The sequence below is a fragment of the Colius striatus genome, chromosome 16, assembly GCF_028858725.1.
Source record: "Colius striatus isolate bColStr4 chromosome 16, bColStr4.1.hap1, whole genome shotgun sequence".
NCBI lineage: Eukaryota > Metazoa > Chordata > Aves > Coliiformes > Coliidae > Colius > Colius striatus.
The window spans coordinates 7,671,724-7,696,651 of NC_084774.1; the positions used below are offsets into that span (position 1 = coordinate 7,671,724).

The following is a 24,928-nucleotide window of genomic DNA, read 5'->3' on the forward strand; positions in this document are numbered from 1 at the left end:
CCAAGAAGCTACTATCTGAATAAAGGGTTACTTTCAAATCCAGGGGCAGAACAGACACCAAGCAAGCAGCAGTAAGCTGAAACAGAAGGCAGCCTCTTTTACATTATTTTGTGTAGCTGACAGTAGATGTGCTCAACCTGGCTATTTTTTACTAGAAGTAATACAGCTCCACTTAAAAAGGTTAGGCAGAGTTACTGCATACTGATCAGGAACTTAATTCAGCCTATCAGACCTCACTAGGCCTAGTACATTGTACTTGTTCTGCTCTGAATAAAACAGGAACATTTTATCAGTAGCTCCTACTTAATTTCATTCAAGTGTTAACTCTGAATTTTACCCTCCCAACAGGTTTTTTCATCAGCCTTGCTCAATTTCATGGGTATGCTTTAATTCTAATAAGGAACACAGATCAATATAGGCTTAAGTAGCCCAGACTGTTACCTTTTGAGCTGGCAATATAAACGGAGGTTTTTGCTTCGAACCTCTCTTCTTTTGGTGTCACCAAAATGCCGTATTGAAAGGTAACAGCTGTGCTCCCAAAGTAGACCACTACAATGGTGACTCAAAATACAGGGTTTTCCAACTTTATTAAAAGAAGGCAAACTTTACAAGCAGTAAATAGAAAATATACATAGCATAGCAAAGTTTTGACAGGTGGTACTGCTCAGAATGTTCCCTTAATCAATCTCACAGTCTAAAGATACGTTATAGAGTATCTTACGGCCTCGGTGGACGCATCCCAGGTGGAGGGGGTCCTGGGAATAGAGGAAGAGAGAGAGGAATGTTGAAGAGGAAAGAAACAAAGCTCCACCAGAAAGATGTTTTCCCCATGGTCAGTGACCCCCTTTTTGGCACTGAGACATTTATTGACAACTAGCATGGCTAAGGAGGCATGAAACTTACCACCTGTCAAACCTTATTTTTTTATGGCTTCTTATAGCTCCTAAACATCTAAGGTAACCTCACCTCTCATTCCTGGAGGTGGTGGTCTCATGCCTGGTGGGGGCATTCCCATAGGAGCACCTCGGCCAGGTGGCATTCCCATTGGTGGGCCCATAGGTGGTCTCATGCCTGGAGGAGGTCCCATCATTCCTTATGCCGGAGAAAGAACAAGAATAGAAATCCAGATGAATATTCAATACACTAGTTGGATATCAGAATGATCCTTCATAATATCAGATCTTCATCAGACTCAGATAAATAGCTCTTTATCACAAATTTTGCTATACATAACAGGAGGGCACTGCTGCCCCACTACTTATATAGAATAGCTCCTACCTGGAGGAGGTGCTCCTCTGCTCATGGGTGGGGGAGGACCCCCACGCCCTGGTGTGTACTGAGTTGGGGCTCCTGCTATGCTAGCAGTGGCTGCTGCAGCAGCAGCTGCAACTGTTCCACGCCCTTGAGGTGTCATCACCTGCAAACAAAAGAAACCAGTTTCCAGAGAAACAGCAACATCTGCTTTACAGTCGTAACTAAAAAATATACAAGACTTATTATCCCTTCTGAAAATTACACATCTCAACATACTGAGTAATGCTGCCAACCTGTAATATCATGAATACCATTTGAATTCAGTGCAAGAAGCTGCACTTTTCAACTCTCCTTTTCCATCATGTAAAACAGAGTTCCTACGGAGATCTAGTACCAAAAAAGCCTCAGTAGGCTCAAACTCCCTGGTAACAGAAATGACAATTATGGTTCTTGCCCTCCACCAGTTTCTTGCATTACCTTGGTACCAACAATTAAAAGTCATCCCAGAATATACCACACAACTCTTTTTTTAACAGGTCACAGCATCTCACCTGTTGGGACGGTCCTCCCACTCCTCTGACAGGGCCAGCTAATCCAGCTGGAGCCTGTGGCATGGGTGCACCAGCTGGTACTCCCCTTCCTGCTGCTCTCCCAACTCCAGGTCCTCCAGCAGCTCCAGCAAGAGGTACACGGGCAATTCCAGTCTGAAAACAGACACCCCCCGCAAAAGAAAGACTTACCAAAACCAAAGTCATCAGATCCTAGAGATACCCACAGTCCTCCTTTGTCCAATTAGTGACCAAGCCCAAGAAGGGATCAGAATGTCCTGCAGTGAAATCCACTGGACATAACATCTCGAAGTCTAGGACAATACTGTAGCAGCATTCCCCTGCAAGGAAGAAAACTTATCAGATGCAACTTCCCCTTCTCCTTAGTTCTACACTCATCCTTACATCTTTTGGAGGTGGTCCTTCCACTGTCATGGACACCAGGTTTTCTCCTCGCAGCAACACAAGGCCAAGGACTCGTTTTTCTTCCCGCTCTGGCTGTTTTGAATTTTTAGGTCTAGTAAGAAGAGGGAAAAACATTGCAAGATAGGAAATTAATGCTGCTTCTTGAGTTTGCAATGGAATATCTGACTAGGCTACACCAGAGAACATACTGCAAAAAACAGATGTGCCTCAAACTAAGTACATAGAGAAATCTAAACAGAAGATGCAGATTGCACCCATGATCTTTTTGCCTTCGATGCTGAACTGGTACAGTGACTATGTCGGCATCGCATAAAGATGTACTTTCGTTATAAGGAAAGCACAAAGCGCCCCTTGAGCCTCGGTAGTTTTGGGATTTGACAAATGAGACTAAAACTGTGCCTCTTTATGCAGAAGCTGGAAGCAGCCGCCCTGCAGCTGCACCAGCTCCTCCCTCTCAAGGGGGTAGCCGGCCCTCGGGCCTCCCGCCTCCCGCTGCGGGCCGCGCCGCTCACTTGATCTTGCGGAACTCGTCGCAGTCGCAAAGAATGAGGTTCATGTGCTTGTCGAAGGCCTTGAAGGTGCCGATGAAGACGCGGCCGTCTTGCAGGATGCACCGCATGCGGTAGTCGATGTGCTGCAGCATCTTGCTGCTCTTCCCCACCGTCTGCAAGAGAGCGGCGTTACAGCGAGCACCGGGGGAGAGTGGGACTCGCCGCACCGCGGCTGTGCGGAACTTCTCGCGGCGCGGGCCCGCCGCAGCGCCCGGCTCACCATGGCTGCAGCTCTCCGCTCGCCCTCCCGCCGCCGCCGCCGCTCGCTCCTGGACCGCCGCCCGCCCCGCCGGAAGCTCCCGCGCGCGGCAGCCGCTACTTCCGCCCGCCCGCACGCGGCTGCTCCGCCGGCGCCACGCCCCGCCCCTTCCGGCGCGCCGGGGCCGCGCTTCCGGGGGCGGGGCGGCGCGGGTCGTGCCGGGCGGGAGGACGCTGTGGAGCGGGCCCGGGGGCCGCTGGCGGGCAGGCGCGTGCCGCTGCAGCGCCCCGCGCCAGCCCGGTGCGCGGTGCCCGGCGGAGCCGCAGCAAAGGCTGCTCTGCCGTGGGCCGGTGGACACCCGGTCCCGGGCGGTCACAGCCGTTCCCGGAGGCGGAGCGCCGTCGGCACGGGGAACTGACGTGAGCCGTCCCGGGGTGGTCCTGAAGCTGCGGAGCGGCGCAGGGCCGACGGAGACTCGGTTAACGCCATCCGTTTAGGCCTGTGCCGCGCGCTGTCACGCACGGGGGTGACGGGGCCGGCGGCTGCCCCGAGGGACCGCGCGCGGCCGGGCGGGACCCGCCGCGGTGTCCATGGCAGCGGCGTGTGACGCGCGGCCAATGGGCGGCGAGGCGGCTGAGTGACGGCTGGCGGCGCCAGCAGCGCCCTGCGGAGCGGCCGGAGCGCGGAGCGGCCGCGGCTGGGCCGGGTGAGCGCACGGCGGCGGGCGGGGGTGGGGAGCCACGCGAGGGCCGCGGGGAGCCGGACGGATCCGCCGCTGGGCTCGGGTCTGGCCGGCCCGGTCGCTCGGTGCTCGCCTTTTCGGGCTCGCTGCGGCGTCGCGCCGCGCCCGCGGCCCTTCCCTGCGACGGCCCGCCACGCTGCGAGGCTCTAGCCGAGAGTCGCCTGCTGGGGGGTCGCAGGGCCCGTCCTCGCCTCCGGAGCTCACGTTGTGTGCTGCAGCCGCTGGAGCTGCGTCCCTCGGTGCGCGTGGGGCCGCCGCCCCGGCTCCCGGGCGTGACACCGGGGAGGGGGCGGTGATCGGGCCCAGAAGCCATCCGAAAAGGGCTCAGTTGGCCGCTCCCCCGGTAGTCGACGGGATCCGAGGCATAAAATGGACAGTGCTTCGCCAGGAAAAATTGAGTTTTGGCCCAGCCTTCTGGAGTCTGCTTTCGGCTCACTTGACTGATTAAAAACAATAAAAATGCAGTTCTCTCTTTCTGCCTGTCACTATCGGTTTCTGTCCTTGTTAAGTGATGGTCTCTTCCCAGCTGTGTTGGAATGCCTAAGATAAGAGTCCAGTGTCACAGGATTAGTGTTTTACTGCCTAAGTGCAGCCATGGACAGCCTGTGGAGGAACGTAGGCTTCCAGAATCTGAGCCACGTGGTTCTTTGGTTTCTCTGCTGAAGTATGGTTCTCTTTGCTTGTTATGTGAAGTAATAAGAAAACTATATGTAGCCCTCAGATGTGATTCTGCTGTCCTCTTACACTGCTTAGTCAAGGAAGCTGTCTTCTCTGCACACTTGTCCAGTTAGTCACTCTGCTAATGTCACTTCCACCTTCAGTTTGGCCTGTTGGTACCACCATCTGGGGACTTGCTGAGAACTGACTGGGCTGTTTTGTTGCATCTACAAGTTTCAGTAGCTGTAGCTATTCACTTGTAGACTTGAGGATTCTACCAGGCAGCTTTTCTTTTTCATGGAACGTTCTTTCATCATCCTCATTTTCATTCTGTGTGCAGCACACTTTGTTCTCCATCTCTAATGAAAAGAAGATTGAGTTTGTGAATGGGGAAATTCTGTTTAAAATACTCTAGTTGTTTTAGCGTGCAGCTTCTCAGAAGTCCCTTAAATAGTGTGTTATTAGTGGCTCTGCTGATTTCTCTTTGCTTTACAGCTACCACTGCTTTGTATGAAGGAAGTTGCTCTACAGAAGCAGAGTGAATTCATCTTTGATGTATTTCAGCTTGGCAGTCTCACTATATAGAATTGTGAGAATTGCTTACGTGCAATGAGAAGAATGTGCTGTGAGAGACCCATAAGTGGCTGATAATGATGGTGATGCAAAATTGCAGCCTGTACTTCTTCCCAAGAGCTTCTGAACAGTTATTTTATTAGTTCGTGGGTGCACTGTGAAATATTCTTTGGAAAATGTAACATCTGTCACCTCTTTCTTCCAGACGTACAGTAAAGTCTTCAAGGAATGCTCTTGACAGACAGCTGCATATTAAGAGGGGGACCTGAAGTACCCTTTGTATTTGTAGTCCAGTCTTCACTGTCCTTCTCTGGAAAGCTACTGATCCTTTTAGGTCCTTCGAAGGGCTTTTTGACCCAGACTGTCTGAAGAGTTTCCTACTGTTTAAAATTTTTATTTCCTACTTGTCTGGATTCTGGTTAGCCAATTCATTTGATATTTGAATTCTTTCCTTAGTAGGCTGCTGTGGTATCTGTTCCATGGTGCTGCTGTGCAAAGAAACAGTCCTCAAGCTCCATTTCTTTCACTGTATTTGCTGTGCGTTGAATACTGATTGGTATAGGGAACATGGTTTTCAATCAGGAGAGTGCTCGTTTATGGAGCAAACCTGGGGCAGAAATATTATAACATATCATGGTGAGTTATTTTCTGAGTGTGTATGCAGCTGAAAGTGTTTTTTGAAATATGAAGGTAGTGTAATACAGCTTGATTTTTTACTGTTTTCAGAGGTGTGGATATCAAGGGAGCTACAGGTAAAGTGCATTGCCTTTAGGAGTTGTGGGCCAGCCTCGGCAATACTTTTGTTGGTGAAATAAGAGACTTTATGTGTATTTATATGGTGCTTTTGGAACTGGTTTAGTGGTGGACTTGGCAGCATTAGGTTTACAGTTGATCTCAATGATTTTAAGGGTCTTTTCTAACCTAAACGATTCCATGATTCTGTGATTTCTGCATAATTTCCCATAATGTTAATGTTTTTGTTTTAATATGCAGTTCCTCTCCCTGAATGATGCGTGTTCTTTGAAAGAGAGAAGACAAGTTAGAGATTTGTAAAGGCTTCTACCTATAGTAACCTAGTAACCTAGTAACTTGCAGTGTAAGTTGCAGTACAAATAAAAGACTAACTGGACTGCAAGAGGCTGAAGGAGTGGTAATGAGATGCTAACTATTTATGGATATATTACTTAAAGAGAAGTATAGATTCAGTTCTTAATACTGAAGGAATTAATCTTTGAGCCTTCCCTCCTCCCTCTCTTTTTGCTGTGCCTTGAACACTGGATGAATCTAGATGATTTCTAGTCACGAGTTGATTCACTTGTAGAGGTAGTTGTTCAGTTGTTGCAAGCCAGTCTGATTGTGGGAGATTACATGTGCTTATGCCATATGATTGAGATTTCTCAGGCTTTCAGGTTTAGGCCACTGTAGGGTTTAGTTGCTGAATGGGGAACTGTGAGTGGAAATCATACACTGTTTGGGAACTGCCTGTCCATTTCTAGACATAATGGATGGAAACCTGTATATTCTGCAGACCTGGGGATGTTGTGCAAACAGGGTACTTTGTCTGGGGAATATGAACATAGCTGTGCTACTACTTGCATGCTAGTGATTACCATAGTGTACCTAAAGATTTAGTTAATGAAAGATCTATCTTTTGAACCATTACTGCAAACAGCATTTGAAAGTAAAAATTATCTTTTGTGTGTGTGAGATTCAGGAAAAGGAAGTGAGGAAGACTGATAGTTTTATTAGGCTCATCTATCTCTTTGTGAGACATCAGGTAAGCTCCAAATTTTTATGTCTGATGCTACAGAGTACACTGGTTTAGCAAGGTTTCTTAGTTCTGCCTGCGTCTTTATTATGCTGTACTCGCATGTTAGGGAAAGCAATTTTTTTAGGATCAAAAGTGACTCCTTTGACTTGCAGTGTGGCATGCTTAGCAGACTTTTCCTATCCTCAGAAGTACCAGGTACTGGACATTGACTTGTGAACAGGCTGAGGATAACTGATATAGTAGGCTTGTTCTGGATATTAACCCTAATAACAAGTGCTGTACAGAAGGGTGCATTTTTCTAAATACATCTGAGTTCAAAGCATTCCTGTATTTATGCAGATTCCCAAGTCCTTCACTCTGTTTATGCAGTGAAACAAGGTGCTGTTCTGGTCCAAGATTCCTTATGTGTTATTGCCTGAACTCCTAGTTTACTTTGGGCAAAATAAGGCCAGGTGCTTCAGGATGAGTGTAGAAGAAAGGAGTCCAATTTACCGATTGTAATGGGTATGAGAATAGCAACAACAGCAGTAGCTGTGTATGCATTTAGGGTTAGAGGCCTCTTGAGAACTTATTTGCTGCAAGTTAGCATCTCTCACTTGGCAAAGGGTGAATTGTATATTTCTATCTTGAAGTGAGAGAATAGAACACCAATAATCAAAATTTGTGAAGGGGAGTATGTTAACACATGCTCATGGCAGTCAGACTGTTTCCATGGGACACCATATACTCACTGTTTTCTGTTTGCATGTTACCCTGGTATTGTGAGCTGCAAAGCCTCCTTTGAAACACTAATTTAATTGAGCTTTCACATAAGCAATCTTCCTATGTGTGATCTCACCTTGTCCAAGCTGGAGGTTTTCACACAATGCACTTTCTTTGAAAAACAAGTTTTCCTGTTTCTTGTAAAGAGGAGAGTGGTAAAATTTTTATCCAGAGCGAATCTTGAAGCACAGTAGACTGTGCTGCCATTCAGTGAGATCTTGATCAACTTGAGAATTGGGCAGAGAGGAACCTCATGAGAGAGTCCTGCATCTATAGAGGAACAACCCCATGCACCAGTACACAATGGCGTTGACCTGCTGGAGAGCAGCTCTGTGGGAAGGGACCTGGGAATTCTAGGAGGCAGCAAATTAAATATGAGCAGCACTGTGCTCTCATGGGCAAGAACATCAATGGCATCCTGGGATACATCAAGGACAGTGTGGCAGCAGGTCAAGGGAGGTTCTCCTTCCCCTCTACTCTGTCCTGGTGAGGCCTCATCTAAATTCCTGTGTCCAGTTCTGGGCTCCCCAGTTCAAGAGAGACGGGGAATTGCTGGAGAGAGGCCAGTGCAGGGCTACCAAGATGCTGAGGGGACTGGAACATCTGTGTAAGGAGGAAAGGCTGCAGGACCTGGGTCTCTTCACCCTGGAGAAAAGAAGGCTGAGGGGGGAATCTCATTAACACTTAGAAGTATTTAAAAGATGCATGGCAAGAGGATGGGGTGGCGCTTTTGTCTGTAGTGCTCAGTGACAAGACAAGGGGTAATGGGCATAAGCTGGAACACAAAATGTTCCACTTACACGTAACAGAAAACTTTTTTTACTGTTCAGATGAGGGAGCCCTGGCACAGGCTGCCCAGGGAGGGTGTGGAGGCTCCTTCTTGGGAGGTTTCCAAACCCACCTGGACATGTTGCTGTGCTCCCTGATTGACAGGAATCTGCTTTAGCAGGGTTTGGACTGGATGATCTCTAAATGTCACTTGCAACCCCCTTGCAGAAATAGAATTGGCCACCAACATACACGAGAGGGAGGCTACCTGAACAGTATTTTCTGTCTCTCACGTATAGACAGTAGCTAAGCCTAGGGAGCTATTACTTTACTCATCTTGTAAACTGAATTGTCAGTACAGACAGTAGGTGACAGAAGGAGCTTTGCTGATCAGAGTGACTCTCATTGAGTACTCCAACAAGCTCTCAGAAGCATTCCATAGGTGATAAGTTTGGACATACAGTTTACTGGTTTAGTATGAGGACTTGATCTCTGATGCACTGGATATTTTGTCTGTTGCAGGCTGAGTAAACCCCAGGGCTGATCTTATGTACTGTTTTGAAACATGGTGTTAGATGCATTTTAACAACTGAAATAGTTTTCAGTTTTCACTATCCTTTCTCTTAATAGGTGTGAGGTGTATGCTGTTATAAAGGCACCTGCAGGAGTCTGGAGCAATGCCGCCACCTTCAGACATTGTGAAAGTAGCTGTTGAGTGGCCAGGTGCCAATGCCCAGCTGCTGGAAATAGATCAGGTGAGACTTGTTAACCAGATGGGGGAGGAAATGTACCACATTCTTGATACTGAAATGTGGGAAGCTTAGAAATGGGCATTATTGCTTTCTGTCTGAGAGGAATATGGTTACTGAGGATTCTCTTTTTCTGTTCTAGAAAAGGCCTCTTGCATCCATCATTAAGGAGGTCTGTGACGGGTGAGTAGTTCTCCATGAACCCTTGTGGAGACAGTCTGTCCTCTTGGCAAATCTTGTTGGAGTACTGTTGAAAGTATCTTCTGCTTATCAATGTATTGCTAGCACAAGCCATGGTGCCCGACACCAGTTTTGGAGTGGGCCAAGGATTTTTTAAACTGGAAAGAAAAGAACCTCCTGAAAAACAGGAGCTTTGTTTCTTTCTTCCAATTCTGTGTGCAGAAAGCTAAAGCTTTGTTTGAAAGTTTTTTTCCACCCTCTTGGGATCAAGCTTCTGTTCCTAATTGAGAGCCAGAAGAAAGAGGAAGAAGCTGACCTATCCTTCTTCTTCCAGGTGGTCATTGCCAAACCCTGAATACTACACCTTGCGATATGCTGATGGTCCTCAGCTGTACATCACAGAGCAGGTCAGTGTGAGAGGTGGTGATTTACCGATGACCTGGGCAACAGTGCAGAATGCCTTGGACCAGTATCCTGGAAGAATACTGTTCCTAATCCTTGACAGGTGGCATTTCTGCTATCAAAAATTGAATGGTGTCATTCAAGTAAGCAGTCTTGTTCTTTTGTATGCCCGTAGGAGCGATGACTCAGTGACTCATTGCGGTACCCTCGTTAGGGTTATGTGGTGTAGGAACTCCTTGTGTAAAAATGTGCACTGTGGGTCCAGTTGCATTCTTTTTCTGCAGTTTAAAGTTTATGTATTCTTTCAGACTCGCTGTGACATCAAGAATGGAACTATCCTACAACTGGCAGTCTCTCCGGTAAATACTTCCTCACATCCCTTTTTCTCGGTAGCTGCCCTCATATGACAAGTTGTTTCTTGCCTCTTATCTTTTGTTTCTCCTCTCCCTAAGTTGTAGGGAGCTTACCTTTGTTGTGGGCCATTCCACACAGTGAGGTGCACACTCCCGTTTTCCTTCCTCGTTATGGTGTGTATCTTTCCTTTGGATGCTCTGCCCTTTTATAGGACTTCCTGTAGATAAATTCAATCTACTTTTTTTATTGCATCTTCTAGGTTAGTGTGTGGTAAGCACCTAGCAGATGCATTCTCAATATGAGTGCAGTTAGTATTATCAGTCAGAAAGCAACAGTACTGGTGACATGATGCAGAAATTGAAATAAGAAACAGATTTGATATAGAGGAGGTTGTTTCTGTTGAATTCTTGCTGTTGTGACCTCAATAGTTGTCTTTTGTGACTTGCTGCATCTTCTTTTTTATTGAAATTCTGAAACCATTTTTTGTGCAAGTATCACGGCATACAGCTGAGAGCAAGTAGAACAGGAAGAAGTTATTTGAGCCAGAGGTGGTTGAGAGGATATCATTGATCTATGTCTGAGAAATCCTACAGTGTCGTGTGGAGACACAAAGTGACCTTGTGCTTCCCTTTGAATCTATGAGAACTTTTTTTTAACACTGTATTTCTTTAGTGGTCTCACTCCATATTTCTATATCCACCTCCTCCCTCCTCATCAAGAAGAAAAACATTTACTCTAACATGTTAAATGGTGTTTTACTCACCCTCTGCTTGGCTCTAACTGTTGCTAAGTGCAGCCTTTTTCTAGTCTGTCTTAGACTTGCTGACTGCTGCTTATCCTGTCATTGCTGGTATCTCTTTACCCTTGCTTTGCTTGCTCTGCCCATCGCTGGGCTTCTGACAGAATGCTGATGCTCTCAGAACTCAGTCTGCAGATGACTAGTCTGTAACTGGCACCATCCCTCTTTCCTCCCAGTCTAGGGCAGCTCGCCAGCTGATGGAGAGGATCCAGTCTCACAGTATGGATGCCCGGCTGGATGCCATGAAGGAATTGGCTAAACTTTCAGCAGACGTTACCTTTGCCACAGAGTTCATCAACATGGAAGGGATGACAGTGCTGACACGGCTTGTGGAGAGTGGGACCAAGCTTCTGTCCCAGTAAGTTTCTTCTGGAACTCTGGAACAGGCCCTCAAATAAGGGGCTAATTTCTCATGCTGAAGTATTGTTGAGCGATGGACCTCATGGCTCTGTTAAGTGAGATGAAGTTGTCTTAGTCATTTACTAAACCTCATGAAGCAAAAGAGATGTTTGTGGTGTGTGAAACCTGCATTGAAAGGTTGCTGTGATAATATAAACAACTTTGAGTGTTATTCATCCACAGTCTAAGGGAGAAGGTATCCAATGAAAAACCCACACGCAGTTGCACACAAGAGTGTTCTTGTAGCACTGATGGCATTTACCTGCTAGTCCACAGTAGACATAATAACTGGCTTTCTTACCTGTGGCCAGTACCTTTTGCCAGCATTATAAGAATTGCCATGAAGGCCAAAGGTCTGTTTATCTTGGGGAATAGAAGGGCTAAAGAATGTATAACAGAGAGAGTATCAGTCTTCACTCTCTAATAGTTTTCAACTTTTGGGCTTCCTGAGCAGAAATTTTCTCTCTTTGTTTTGAAAACTTTTGGATATTTCTTCCATAGATTTTTCTTCTTGATTTTTTTTTTTTTTAATTTCACTTGAATTTATCTTTTTGACATCTACAGCACTGTGTGGAAATGATGTTCCACAGTTGTATGTTCTGTAAGAAAAAAAGACTTCCTTTATTTTAAATGTTTCCTAACGTTAATTTGATTCCTTCTACATATTCTGTTTTGAGAAATTGTAAATTCTTCTGTGTTCTCCATACCATTCATAGCCACATAGATCTCTCTCCCCTATCAACTCTTAGTCATGCCTTTTCTAAGCTGCAGTCTTGGTCCATTGACACTGTAACTGTTGTAGCCATTCCAGAGTGCGAATCTTTCTTTCTATGCTTCCCGTAGCTCTCAGCTTTTTCCAGTATTATTGTGCTGCTGTGAGGAAATGAGAGATATCATAGAATGTTAGGGATTGGAAGGGACCTCTAAAGATAATCTAGTCCAACCCACCTGCTCAAGCAGGTCCAACTAGAAGAGGTCACACAGAAACACGTTCAGGTGGGTTTTGTGAAACCTCCAGAGGAGACTCCACACCCTCCTCTGTCTCTTAAAACCAAACAAATTTTAAAAACCATTACTCTGAGGGGGAAGTGTCCACAAACACATTCACAGTGAACTCTGATGCAAATAAGTCACCTGGCTTTTATGCTGTAGTTGTTTATTTGTCCTTGTAATCAGGGAAAATAAATATGATTCTACAAAACAATCAAATTATCTTCATAAATGCAAATACTTTATTGTTCCCCAGCTGTCAAACTGTAACCTCTTTTATTAGGAGAAGGTGGTGACATTTTTCTCTTACCCAGTTTATTCAGCCTGGACAGGCTTTTTCCTTGCTATCAGATCTCTTGTAAATGCATTATTCATTTTCTCAGTTACAGTGAGATGTTGGCTTTCACTTTGACTGCCTTCTTGGAGCTCATGGACCATGGCATTGTCTCTTGGGACATGGTCTCAATAACATTCATCAAACAGGTGAGTTTGGGTAAAGGGGATGAGTGCATGCTATTTCTTTTTATGCTTTAATGCTGCTTCTAGGAAGAGCGTGATGATTCTGGGAAACTGAGTACTCATTGAGAGCACAATGCACCCATCTTTCTGAGCACTGTCTCCTTTCACTGGTCTCATTTACCATAAGGTTTCCTGTATGGGCATCCATTGACCTACTGGTTCATCTGTTTTTAGATTGCAGGGTATGTGAGTCAGCCTATGGTAGATGTCTCCATTCTCCAACGATCCCTAGCCATTCTAGAAAGCATGGTGCTAAACAGTCAGACTCTATATCAGAAGATAGCAGAAGAGATCACCGTGGGGCAGCTCATTTCTCATCTGCAAGTGTGAGTGTCCACCCAACAGTAGTGTGATTTAAAACCTTTTTAGGAATATTTGTTGATTTGAAAATAATAATTTTCCATTTAAAATACTTGGAGATGTTACTTTTAAAGTATTATTCATATGACATCTTACTTGAACTTCAGGGTTTCTAACAGATTTTTTTTAAAGTAAGATCTTGGAAAAATATTATGTTCTGGAAGCACAGAGTTTAGAACAAAGATGTTTCGCTTTGCAATTGTTTGTATGTTTTACTGCATTTCAGTAAAACAACTTCCAAAAGCTTTTGCATCATCATCTCTCACCTCAACATTAAGCCCTCTTAAAATTGTCTCCACTAGAATCTTAAGAGCTCATCAACTTCTAGTTTTTGTCCTGCATATTAAGAAAGGTTTGTTTGGTTTTTTTCCCCACCTCTCCTTCCTCTCTTTCCAAACAAAATGGCAAATTCATTTCTGGCTTTTATGGCTTGTCTAGGTCAGTTCAGCTTCTCCATAAAAAAAAAAGAACCGTGCATTTTTTTAGAGCTTTGAGTAGATGTTGGTATTTTTTCTCAAGCATTTTAATTCTGAAAATGTGGAAAAGCACTGTGAAAATGATTAATATTCTTTAATCAATGAGCAGTAGTTTAACAAAATTACAGTGCAAACAATATATTGCACCAATGTCACTGTGTGCTTAAGAGTGTTTACACATTTGAACTTCCTTAACAGAAAAGCTAAACAAGTCCTCACGAACACTGGCAGCAACTTTGTTCTGCAAAGGGTATGTGTTCTTTCAGCTTTATACCTAGTATTTTCTTAAAATACAAGTTTGGCCTCAACACTGAACACACTTGTGCAGCAAAATATATTTTTTCAATATATGTACACTTAAGTGTTTCCAGAATACAGAAGGTTCCTGAAGAAAGTATCTATGCAGGGAATGTTGTAGAAAAGGAGGCTGGAGAGGGGGTCAGAATTTGCTGATGTGTGTTTGGCAAGACTATCAGGAGGAAATAATCTTTAACAGAGGATAGATTCCAGAAGAACAGGTCCATGGAAGCAAGTCTGAAGGAGACTAGTTAGAAGAGGAGAACTTAATTTTAGAAATGTTTTGCTGTATCAAAAAGCAAACAGTGTAGTGAAAAGAGCAGAAAAAGGAGGGTAGAAGAGGTGAAGTAATAGAATTTGGAGGCCCAAGGAAAAGCTAGGATGGTGCATGAACATTTGCATGTTTGAAGAATGGCAAATTGACCAAAATGAAGATTTGGAAGGGAACAACAGAAGAAAGAATATGATTGTTATCCACAGATATGTCAGGAATTAATGCCAAAGTGGAGAAAATAGCTATTTTAAAGATGTTTTAGCTTTAGCTGTTCTGTATAAGTTTGATTTTTAAATACACACACGTATGTCCGTTTAGCTGATGCACTGTACTTCTGTTAATGAGAAGAGCTTGAAATTCTGCAAAAGCTGCCCATGTCTGTATTGGGTCTGGATGACAGGAAGTTAATTTTTCCGACAGCAGCCCTCATGGTGCTGTACTTGGTGTTGGTACCTAGAAAGGTGTTGATAACAACCACTGTTTTGGCTGATTGGCAGTGCTCACACAGCATCAAGGCTCTTTCCCCAACATACCCCTCTCACCAGTAGGCTAGGGGTAGCCAAGATCTTGGGAGGGGACATGGCAAGGACAGCTGACCCAAACTGACTAAAGGGATAGTAAATACCGTATGACATCTGCTAAGATAAAGGAGGGAATGAGGCATTTGTTACTACAATGTTTGTCCTCTGGAGCAACCACTACATGTAGTGAAACCCTATTTCCTGGGAAGTGGCTGGACATCACCTGCTGATGAGAAGTAGAGAATAAATCTTTTATTTTCCTTTGCTACTACACATGTCCTTTGCTCGTGCTTCATTCAACTGCCTTTATCTTGATACCTGTGTTTTTTTCCTTTTTCTCCCCCACGTTGTCCCAATGAGGAGGGGAGTGATAGAGCAACTTGGTGAGCACCTGGTGCCCAGCCAAGGTCAGCCCACCACAAAGAGTAATAGTATAGCAAGAAACAAAATGAGATTTGATAGAACATCACAACGGAGGTGGGTGTGATCTAGGAAGGGACTAAGCACCCCTCTACCTGCAGAAACTCTTCAGTGAAAATCAGAAAAAGGCTTATGAGTTAGGCCAAAGTGTTGACATTGGAAGGCAGCGACATAAAGAGGCATGCTGCCCCCTTAGTTCCATTTGTGTTTGGTGGCTTCCATTGACATAAAGGAGAATAAATAGATGCTCCATATGAACTTCTACCTGTATCCATATGACAGACTGTGGTGTAACTAAGCTTTACAGAGCTAGTTTCAGCATGGAAACAAACTGTGGTGTTGCTGAACTTTGAGCTCTGCTGGGCTGCAGTCTGTACTATCTTCTGAATAATGAAGCTATCAGTCAGCAATTTCTGTTGTCTTTTTGCAGGCCTTATGAAGAGTTGGATGGCATGAAAGTAGATTACCCGAGTCCTGCTTGTCCATTGAAATGCAAGATAGCTGCAGTAAATGTTCTTACGGTGCAGGCGAAGAAGCCAGCTCTAGTGTTCTAGACTATCTCTTCTCTTATGATCCTTCCATTTTTGTTTCTGCAGCTCAAACCAAGAGATTCAAACATATGCCATTGCCTTGATCAATGCCCTCTTCCTGAAAGCACCTGAGGACAAGAGACAGGTTTGTTCTTGCTTTTTGACTTTAAACCTGAGTAATGGTTATGGACTGGCTGTTCACTTTATGCCTCAGAAATCATATTGTTTGGGCAAGGCAGACCTTGGACCTTGCCAAGAACTTATGTAGCTGTTACAGTGTGGCAACACAGAAGTACCACCATCCCATTAATAACATGTTCTGGAGCGGCACATCTATGTTTAGGAGATGCTCAGAAAGGAGACAAAAATTAATCCTCTATACAGCATGGATTTCTGTTTTAAAGAAAGTTAATTCTGTATGGGAGAGGTAGGTGGGTAGAGTCTTTGGCATTTTATGAACTTACTAAGCAAACATGCCACCCTCCCCGCTCCCTCTGCCACCCTCCCTCCCAAAAAAGGACCTTTCTTAAGTCATAGGGGGATATTCCTGCTAGCAAATGAGGGAAGTGAAACACCTGACCTGCTCTGAGGACCAGGACCTCAGCTACGTGCAAGATGTGCATATGTCTGTATTGTGTAGCTTTGCTATGTTAAGCCTTTCTTCTCTAGTGCCCCGTTTATACCTTATTTCTGGACTCTGAGCTAAATCCTGTCTGCTTCTCTTTGTGCCTTTTTTTGCTTTCTGCCAGCAGGACAAGCTGCTTAACCCACTAGACCTGCCCATCACTGTAAGTAACTCAAGCCTGGGGGCTGGTCATGCGGAACTGTAGACCTGTTAGCTTTTCTCCAGTTTTGCCTCCTTGTAGCTCAGAGACGATACATACAGGCTTCGCATAGTAGGTGAGCCTAGAAAGAAGGGTGGGAGGACTATAAGAATGCTTTTTACCCTTTGCTGTCTCCAGGGAGATCACCATTCTCGATACAGAAAGTTAAAAATCAACCTACATCTTGAGATTCTGGTCCATTTTTTAGATTTTCTAGGTGCCACAGGGAATGCTCCTCTTTAGTCAAAGATGCAGTGCCGTCAGAGGGCAAACTGTGATCTCCATAAATGTTGGGGAATTTCTAAAATCAGTTGATATGCTTATAACAGGAAAATAAGAGGAACATACTCCTCTGTTGGCAATTTTGCCAAGATACTAAACTTCACAGCAAACAAAATGCCAAGGGATTTTTCACTTTTTTTTTTTTCTTGATCACAATCCACATGACCACAAAGGGCCATGAAGGTGATTAAGGAACTGGAATATCTTTCACATGGAAAGAGGCTGAGAGAGTTATAGTTACTCAACCTCGAGAAAAGAAGGCTGGGAGAGTGTTATAAATGTGTATAACAATCTGATAGAAGGGAATAAAGAAGAAGGTGCACGACTCTTCTCAGTAGTGCTTGCTGTCATGAGAAGAGTCAATGAGCACAGCTTAAAACCCAGGAAATTCCACCTACACACACACATACACAGAGAGCAGCAAAAAAATAATTATGTGGGGATGGTCAAACACTAGAACATGTCACCAAGAGAGACTGTAGAGTCTTCATCAGAGATATTAAAAACCTGACTAGATACTCTACTGCGCAACCTGCTGTGTCTGATGTTGCTTGAACCAGGGGAGTTGGACTAGATGATCTCAAGACACCTCTTCCAACATAAATGATTCTATGATTCTGTTACACCATCAAGCAGCAAAGTGGGCATTATTGGACTCAGCAGAAGACAGATCCCTTAGAAATGGTTAGGCTATGTGTGCTCATGCTTCTTACTATGCTATTTAGAATTGTTTGTCCGTCACACTGTTTAACTGCTTTGGTCACCTGTTACTTCATCCCATGTACAATCTAATTTCTTCAGAGTAAGGATTCTTTGTATTGCATGCATGAACAAATACTAACAGCAGGCCTGGTTCTATTCTCATCATATGTCATCTCATGAATCATAGTAAAAAGTAATGACTCAGATGGGGCAGTGTGTCTCTGAAAACACTTCTGCTTCATCCACATGCTTCTTGGGTACCTTCCCCTCAAGCACTGAGCAACATTTTGATTTTAACATGAGTGCTGCTGAAGTTGCAGCTGTTGCAGCTTGGCTATCAGCCAGCATATAATTTTCTTGTATTAGGAGGTTTCTGTCTGGAGAAAAGGTGAAAACAGGGACTTGGCAAGAGGTTAATATGCACATTTTATCAGGATCCTTATAAAGCCTGTCAGAGCAGGGTTGATGCTAGCAGTTGGAACAGCCTTGGACTGCCTGGGATGTAGAGCTGATTGAGTGCAGTTGTCTAAGACTCCACATGTGCTTTCAATTCTCAGCCTTCACTGCATAGGAATGTGAAGAGATCTCAGACTGGCAGGTCTTTTGAACTTCTTCCAGATGATGTATTGCCGAACAGATTATTCTTATTCTGGGAGGTTCTTCTCCCCCTCTACCCTGTCCTGGTGAGGCCTCATCTGGAGGACTGTGTCCAGTTCTGGGCTCCTCAGCTTAAGAGGGACAGAGAACTTCTTGAGAGAGTCCAGCGCAGGGCCACCAAGATGATCAGGGGACTGGAACATCTTTCATAGGAGGAAAGACTGCGGGAACTGGGGCTGTTTAGTCTGGAGGAGACGGAGGAGAGATCTTATTAACATTTATAAATATCTAAGGGGTGGGTGTCAGGAGGTTGGGACATCCCTTTTTTCTGTTGTAGCTAGCAACAGGACAAGGGATAATGGGATGAAGCTGGAACACAAAAAGTTCCACTTAAACATAAGAAAAAACTATTTCACTGTTCAGGTGAGGGAGCCCTGGCACAGGCTGCCCAGAGGGGTTGTGGAGTCTCCTTCCTTGGAGGTCTTCAAGACCTGCCTGGACATGTTCCTATGTGACCTGATCTAGGTTGACCTGCTTCTGCAGGGGGGTTGGACTAGATGATCTCTAAAGGTCCCTTCCAACCCTCACCGTTCTATGATTCTTACCCAAAGATTTTGCACATTATAGCAAATTTACGATAATATTCTGTCTTGACATTAGCACTCGAGCTGCTCTCTTAGCAAGTGTAATGAGATTGCTGGTATTTTCAACAGTGCATCTTCACAATTTACAGGGAAAGTGTGGGTTAGACTTTTGCAGGTGCATGTGTAGTTGGTCCAACAACTGAAGTCTTGCAGCAGATACTTGAATCTGCTGTGACTGTTTGTCATCATATCTTGATAGTTAGGAAACCCTCCTCATCTGATAAAAAATGAAACCACAGAGTAGTACAGAGGGAAGCTGGGATCTTTCCTTTAAGCATGGAAGTTTTTCACCCTTTATTTTTGTAAACAGAAGTGCTTCTGCAAATTGTCTGTAAACTGGCTTCTAAGCATCTCTTTAGGAACTGAGACAAAGGAAATGTAAATTTCAGAGGGGAGGTTTTTGAGAGAGGGGAGACTTGAAAACTACATCCTCTAGCCCTTGTTATCTTGAGTGTCTACCTAGGTATAAAAAGTTGTGAAATGCTAATTGAAGGAACCTCTTGTAGATGACAAATTTTTCTGGACAACCCACAGTATGCTTCCTGCTGCCATACCTCCACATACTGAGGTATCATGATGTCCAATGTTAAGCTAAATTTCCTTCTTTTCTTTGATTACATTAGAGCCTTTCTCCACGTTAAGGATGTTTTGTAGGGGAACCATCCATGAGTTGTGCCATGGTAAAGATGACCCTTGCATCCCAACTTGATGCTTGCTTTGTGGTGAGATGCCTTGCTGAATTGACAGTCTGTAGTAAAAGCACTTTGTTGTGTGCCAGTGCTATCTCCAATTCCTAGACTTCGCATCTATCTCTCTTTTTCCTGGATAATGTGGTCAGGTTCTTTATGTTTCACTAATGTTATCTCATCTCTAAATTTCACAACAGGAAATGGCCAATGCATTTGCCCAGAAGCACCTGAGGTCTATAATCCTGAATGTAAGTATGTCTGGAATGACAGAGTGCTTGCTAATATTCTCTCAGTAGAAGTTTCACTTGTGCAGAGTGTAAATTCTACTGCTTTCAGGGCACTTACAGAGAAGTGACTCTTTCAAAGGTCATATCATAGCCTCTTGTTCAAAAGAGAGTTATTAGTACACTTCTTTCTGCTGTTACAGAGCATTATCGTTATGTTCCTGATGGAACGTGGAGGTTAAACAGCTGAATATTCATATACAGAGATGTACATGCAGCCTGGCACGTACCTACAGTTACCTCAGGTTTTGTTTGTATTCTTTTCATTTCTACTCTATTCTTTATTTTGCAGCACGTGATCAGAGGAAACCGTCCAATTAAAACAGAAATGGCACATCAGCTGTACGTGCTACAGGTCCTGACCTTTAATCTCCTGGAAGAGAGAATGATGACAAAGATGGATCCCAATGATCAGGTCACTATTAGAGCTGAGTACCAGGAATAGGACATACAAGAAGCTTCATTCTTTAGCTCCAGAAAATTTGCAGTAGGTGGTATGTAAAATTTTAAAAACCACCCCTGCTATTGTAATCCTCAAGATTAGGGTCTGCTCATAACTATCCTGCTGTATGCTGCGAGATGCAAGTGGTTACTGGAAGCCATAGATTCCATTGTTGGCCAGTGTGATGCCAGCTGTGAAAGTGATTACTCCACCTCTATGGAGGGTGTATCATTTTAACCATTTCTTTGCAGTACACAAGGAAGCTGGACCTTTTTTAAGGTGCTCGTTACTCAGTTCTGAGTTGCATTATAGTCTTGAGCAAGAAATGCCTTGGCAGTATCTGAATGCCTAGAAATTGCATTTAACCAAACTTGGGGCAGTTAAAGAAAAATGCAAACAAATACTTTGTATTACTCAAAATACCGAAACGTGACATTTTGAAAGGGATAGGCTCTTCTTGCTTAGCGTTAATTACCTTGAGCATCTCTCTGTATTCACTGTGTTAGCTCTGGAGAGAGAGAGAAGTGAGGCTGTGCATAATGTGAAAATACAGCCCTAGTGATTGAACACATTACCATTTCCCTGCTTTCTGTCCTTCAGGCACAGAGAGACATCATATTTGAGCTGAGAAGAATTGCATTTGATGCAGAATCTGACAGCAACACCATCCCTGGCAGTGGAACAGAAAAACGCAAAGCCATGTACACCAAGGACTACAAGATGCTGGGATTCACTGTATGCATCTAGAAAGAGTGCTGACTGTAAAGGCAACCTAAGCGATTTCCATCAGAGCTGTGGGGAAATAAGGAACAGAAATAGCTGTTTGCTTTACTATACTTCTATGAATTTTAGAAATTCAGCTAATTTCAGCTTAGCTCAGACTCCCAGGAAAGAGCATTATGAAGTTGCTGATTGGTTAAATGCCAGAACTCATTAGGCACGTTCTCTGGAAATATTCACTTATTGTACACGCCTGTTTTATGAAGAACTTGGAAACGGCCTCTCTTGTAGGAAGTTTGAATAGAATTGTCAGCAGATGTCCAAGGTTACCTCCTCTTGGATTGATGTGAGGGAGTGCTTTGATGGACAGGTGGTTATAAAATTAATTCAGAAAACATTCTAACACAATTTCTTTAAGCTAATTTGTTTTGGTTCTTTCTGCACACTCTTTTCTCAGAATCACATCAATCCAGCCATGGATTTTACTCAGACTCCTCCAGGCATGCTGGCATTGGACAACATGCTCTACCTGGCCAAATTTCATCAGGACACCTATATCAGGGTAAGTGAGGCTGCTGTTTTTTGCAGATGCCAACACCACAGCAGCTTGTCTTAGTGTGTGTTGCATCGTCCTCTTGTAGATTGTTCTGGAGAACAGCAGTCGAGAAGATAAGCATGAGTGTCCCTTCGGGCGCAGTGCCATCGAGCTTACCAGGATGCTTTGTGAGATCTTGCAAGTTGGGGAACTCCGTAAGTACTATGTATTACCCCACCTTTCCAAGTTGCTGGGCTGATGCAGCTTACAGACTGACCAGTTTTCACAGGCGTTTGTGCCTTGATCTCACTTCTGTAAGGACAGGGGGAGCTTGGAATTGCAGTGTCAATGTCCTAGTGATAATGCCAGTATCAAAGTAAAGTAAGAAATATTGTGGTGTGCACTCTGGTTCTCTTGAAAAACTGACACAAGTGGAAGATTTCAACTTCCTGATGCTTCAGCAGGGTGTTGTATTAAAAAAAAAAAAAACAAAACCAATCTAGAAACTATTTTGAACTTGAGAAGTAGCTCTGATGGTCTCAAAATGGCCTTCTGAGACAATTAACCACCCTAAGAAAGTCTGCCAGAGGAAAATGGGAAACAACTGCAAGCAGTCATTTTGGGGCACTGGCATGAGAAGGGGACATGAGTCACAGAAGCGTGTATGGTGGAATGTGGGGATAGTTGCCATTCCCAATACAGACTGTCTGTGAGGAGATGAAGCATTGAGTTAGTACTATTTAACACCATGAGATTTCTCTCACTGTAGTGGATTTTAGTTACTCTTAGTAGCTCTTGTGCAATATGCAATATGGTTGTGGTTTCTGTTTCTTCCTGCAGCCAATGAAGGCCGGAATGACTATCACCCCATGTTTTTCACCCATGATCGTGCATTTGAGGAGCTATTTGCCATCTGCATCCAGCTGTTGAACAAGACCTGGAAAGAAATGAGAGCAACAGCAGAAGATTTCAATAAGGTCAGAGTGGAAAAGAGGTATTTTTATAGAATCTTTTGCAGAACAGCATGTGTTCACTCAGCCTCTACACTTGGTGACAGGGCCTTCAAGTGGACTGTAAGGGAGGATGGTGCAACTCTTTATTTGGTATTACCAAAGGTCATTCTTTGTTCTTTGGGATCTTCAAAGTCATTAGTGCGTTGACACTCCTGGCCCTGGGAATTCCATATCATTTCTTTCCTGCCACTGAGCTGTGTCCAGGTTCTCTGCTGCAAGAAATGTAATTTGATTTTTCTTCCTGCCCAACCTCTTCAGGTTATGCAGGTTGTGAGGGAACAGATCACACGAGCTCTCCCATCTAAACCAAATTCCTTGGACCAGTTCAAGAGTAAACTGCGCAGCCTGAGCTATTCTGAGATTCTGCGACTACGTCAGTCTGAGAGAATGAGCCAAGATGACTTCCAGTCACCACCTATCGTGTAAGTATCTTAACAAAAAACAGTTGCCTTCTGTGTTTGCCATTATCTCCGTTTTCTGCTTACTCTTCCATATTTGATTGCTAGGGAACTGAGAGAGAAAATACAACCTGAGATCCTGGAGCTGATAAAGCAACAGCGCCTGAACAGGCTTTGTGAGGGAAGTAGCTTTCGAAAGATTGGCAATCGCAGAAGGCAAGGTGCGGTGACAGCGTCTACTGATTTATTTATTTTTTCTTGTGAAGAACTGTAGGCAAGTTAAGATCTAATGGATTAATCTATTGGCAGATGTGTTGTCAGAAAGGAAAGCTGGTTACCTGGACTCTCTGTACCAGCCAGTAGTTTGGGGTAGAACAGATGTGTATTTTGAAGTCAGCTGTTCCCTCAAGAGCAGGAAGCACTGCTGAGAACCTGAGGGAGTAGAGAGATTGATGGGGGGATACTGTAGTGTAGTGGCTGTAAGACGTTCTATGGATGATCTTGCTCAGCTTACTCTACCTGACATGTATTCCAGAACGATTTTGGTATTGTCGTCTGGCTCTGAATCACAAGGTGCTACACTATGGAGATCTGGAAGATAATGCCCAGGGGGAAGTGACCTTTGAATCTCTACAGGAAAAAAGTAAGTCCCAATTACAGCTCTGAGCAAACTGTGGAGTGTCCCGTGCTCTGCTGTCTAGAGGCTGTTTTGGGTACCATCCTAGAAAAAGAGAACTGTGGATGACTAAGATAAGATCAACTTTTGGTCCTTGCTTACATCCTTTGAGTCTTGGAATTGCTTGGTATTTCTTATAACAGCTAACAGTAGGAATGTGTCACTGATAATGTGGTTTATAAAACTGCCGTAATGAGCTACAAAAACAGGAACAATGATCAGCTAGAAAGACAAAACCAAGTTCTGTCTTTGCCTGGTTAGGATTTGTGGTGTCCAAGTTTTACTTTTTCACTGTCAGTTCCAGTTGCAGACATCAAAGCCATTGTCACAGGGAAGGATTGTCCACACATGAAGGAGAAAAGTGCACTGAAACAGAACAAGGTAAGTGCTCCCTTTTTGCCTTTAATTAATGCCATAGAGTTGACTATGAAAGCAAGCAACAGGAGCAAATGCTCAGCCATGCTGCAGATGTATTGTTCACAAAACCCGTCTCATATCTGGGCCTTTTCCTAGTATTCATTTGTGATTGTTAGGTGCTGTGAGCACAGTCTGGCTGTGCTATAGGCTATTCAGAGTTGCTCAGAATGCTGATGTGAGAAACTGCACTGAGGTGCAGCAAGGCATCTTCTCTTGCTGGGTTAGCAGGCAGAAGGTGCCATGGTGTTTTGTTTAGTCAATGAGTGAAAGATTCTTTTCTATTCAGGAAGTGTTAGAATTGGCCTTCTCGATATTATACGATCCCGATGAGACCTTGAACTTCATTGCACCTAATAAATATGAGGTAAGAAACATAGCAGTTAAGCAGTAGCATATAAAGCAATTAACCTCAGTGATTAAAATGGATAATTTGCTTTTCATTAAAGGCTTGAGCAGGAAGTCTTCTACTAGGTTCATTCTTAGAAAATATTATCTTTTTTTTCTTCCCCCCACACCCCCCTAGTTTCCTTTCTCTTTAACAAAAAATCCTACACTACTTTCCCTTAGTCTCTCGGACTACTGCTTTATTTCCTCCTGTGCAGTCAGTTGTTCCCTTTTCCTCATTCTCTAAGACACTGATGCTCATAATAGCTTTGGGGTTTCTTTCTGTTGTTATGCCACACTAGAAACTCTTATCCCTCTTCTAGGGCTTCTCACTTCCATTGGAAATCTCTGTGGGCACCGTTTCGGGATTGGTTGGTTGTTTTACTCATAAGTTAACTCCCTCACAGGTTTCATATTTTGGAGCTTCATAGGAGTAACTCTAATTGTTGCAAGAATATAAAGATCCAACCTAAACTATCATTTGTGCCTGGATTTGTGAAGTATCCTTTTTTCCCCCCCTAGTACTGCATCTGGATTGATGGGCTTAATGCTCTCTTGGGGAAGGACATGTCCAGTGAGCTGACAAAAAGTGACCTGGACACATTACTGAGCATGGAAATGAAGCTGAGACTGCTGGACTTGGAGAACATCCAGATCCCTGAAGCGCCGCCACCCATCCCCAAGGAGCCGAGCAGCTACGACTTCGTGTACCACTATGGCTGAAGTGGATGGAGCTGCCCCGGGCCCGCGGCGCCGCCGTTACTCCCGCGGGGGACGCTCCGGGCCGCTCGCGGCGGGGC

At 44.2% G+C, this 24,928-nt stretch overlaps 2 protein-coding genes across 3 annotated transcripts; one reads left to right on the forward strand and one right to left on the reverse strand.

The window, feature by feature from the left end:
- Positions 1-568: 568 nt before the first annotated feature.
- Positions 569-3,110, reverse strand: SNRPB (small nuclear ribonucleoprotein polypeptides B and B1). The gene is made up of 7 exons (XM_062009028.1): positions 3,000-3,110; positions 2,741-2,892; positions 2,208-2,319; positions 1,806-1,958; positions 1,279-1,417; positions 967-1,092; positions 569-755 (listed from the first exon to the last, which is right to left on the reverse strand). Exons 1-7 carry the CDS (start codon positions 3,000-3,002, stop codon positions 718-720), a joined length of 723 nt encoding a protein of 240 aa, XP_061865012.1. The 5' UTR covers positions 3,003-3,110; the 3' UTR covers positions 569-717.
- Positions 3,111-3,200: 90 nt separating this feature from the next.
- Positions 3,201-24,928, forward strand: ELMO2 (engulfment and cell motility 2). 2 transcript variants are annotated; one of them, XM_062008796.1, is made up of 21 exons: positions 3,201-3,684; positions 8,882-9,006; positions 9,143-9,183; positions 9,515-9,587; positions 9,891-9,941; positions 10,912-11,093; positions 12,508-12,607; positions 12,818-12,969; positions 15,588-15,666; positions 19,457-19,507; positions 19,836-19,958; positions 20,586-20,720; positions 21,163-21,267; positions 21,347-21,455; positions 22,081-22,217; positions 22,512-22,675; positions 22,760-22,872; positions 23,187-23,294; positions 23,626-23,708; positions 24,031-24,108; positions 24,651-24,928. In XM_062008796.1, exons 2-21 carry the CDS (start codon positions 8,929-8,931, stop codon positions 24,849-24,851), a joined length of 2,163 nt encoding a protein of 720 aa, XP_061864780.1. In that variant the 5' UTR covers positions 3,201-3,684; positions 8,882-8,928; the 3' UTR covers positions 24,852-24,928. The 2 variants fall into 2 exon arrangements, with proteins under 2 accessions (XP_061864780.1, XP_061864781.1); XM_062008797.1 differs by lacking the exons at positions 3,201-3,684; positions 8,882-9,006; positions 9,143-9,183; ... (3 more) ...; positions 12,508-12,607; positions 12,818-12,969 and adding an exon at positions 13,684-13,729 and having other exon boundaries at positions 24,651-24,926.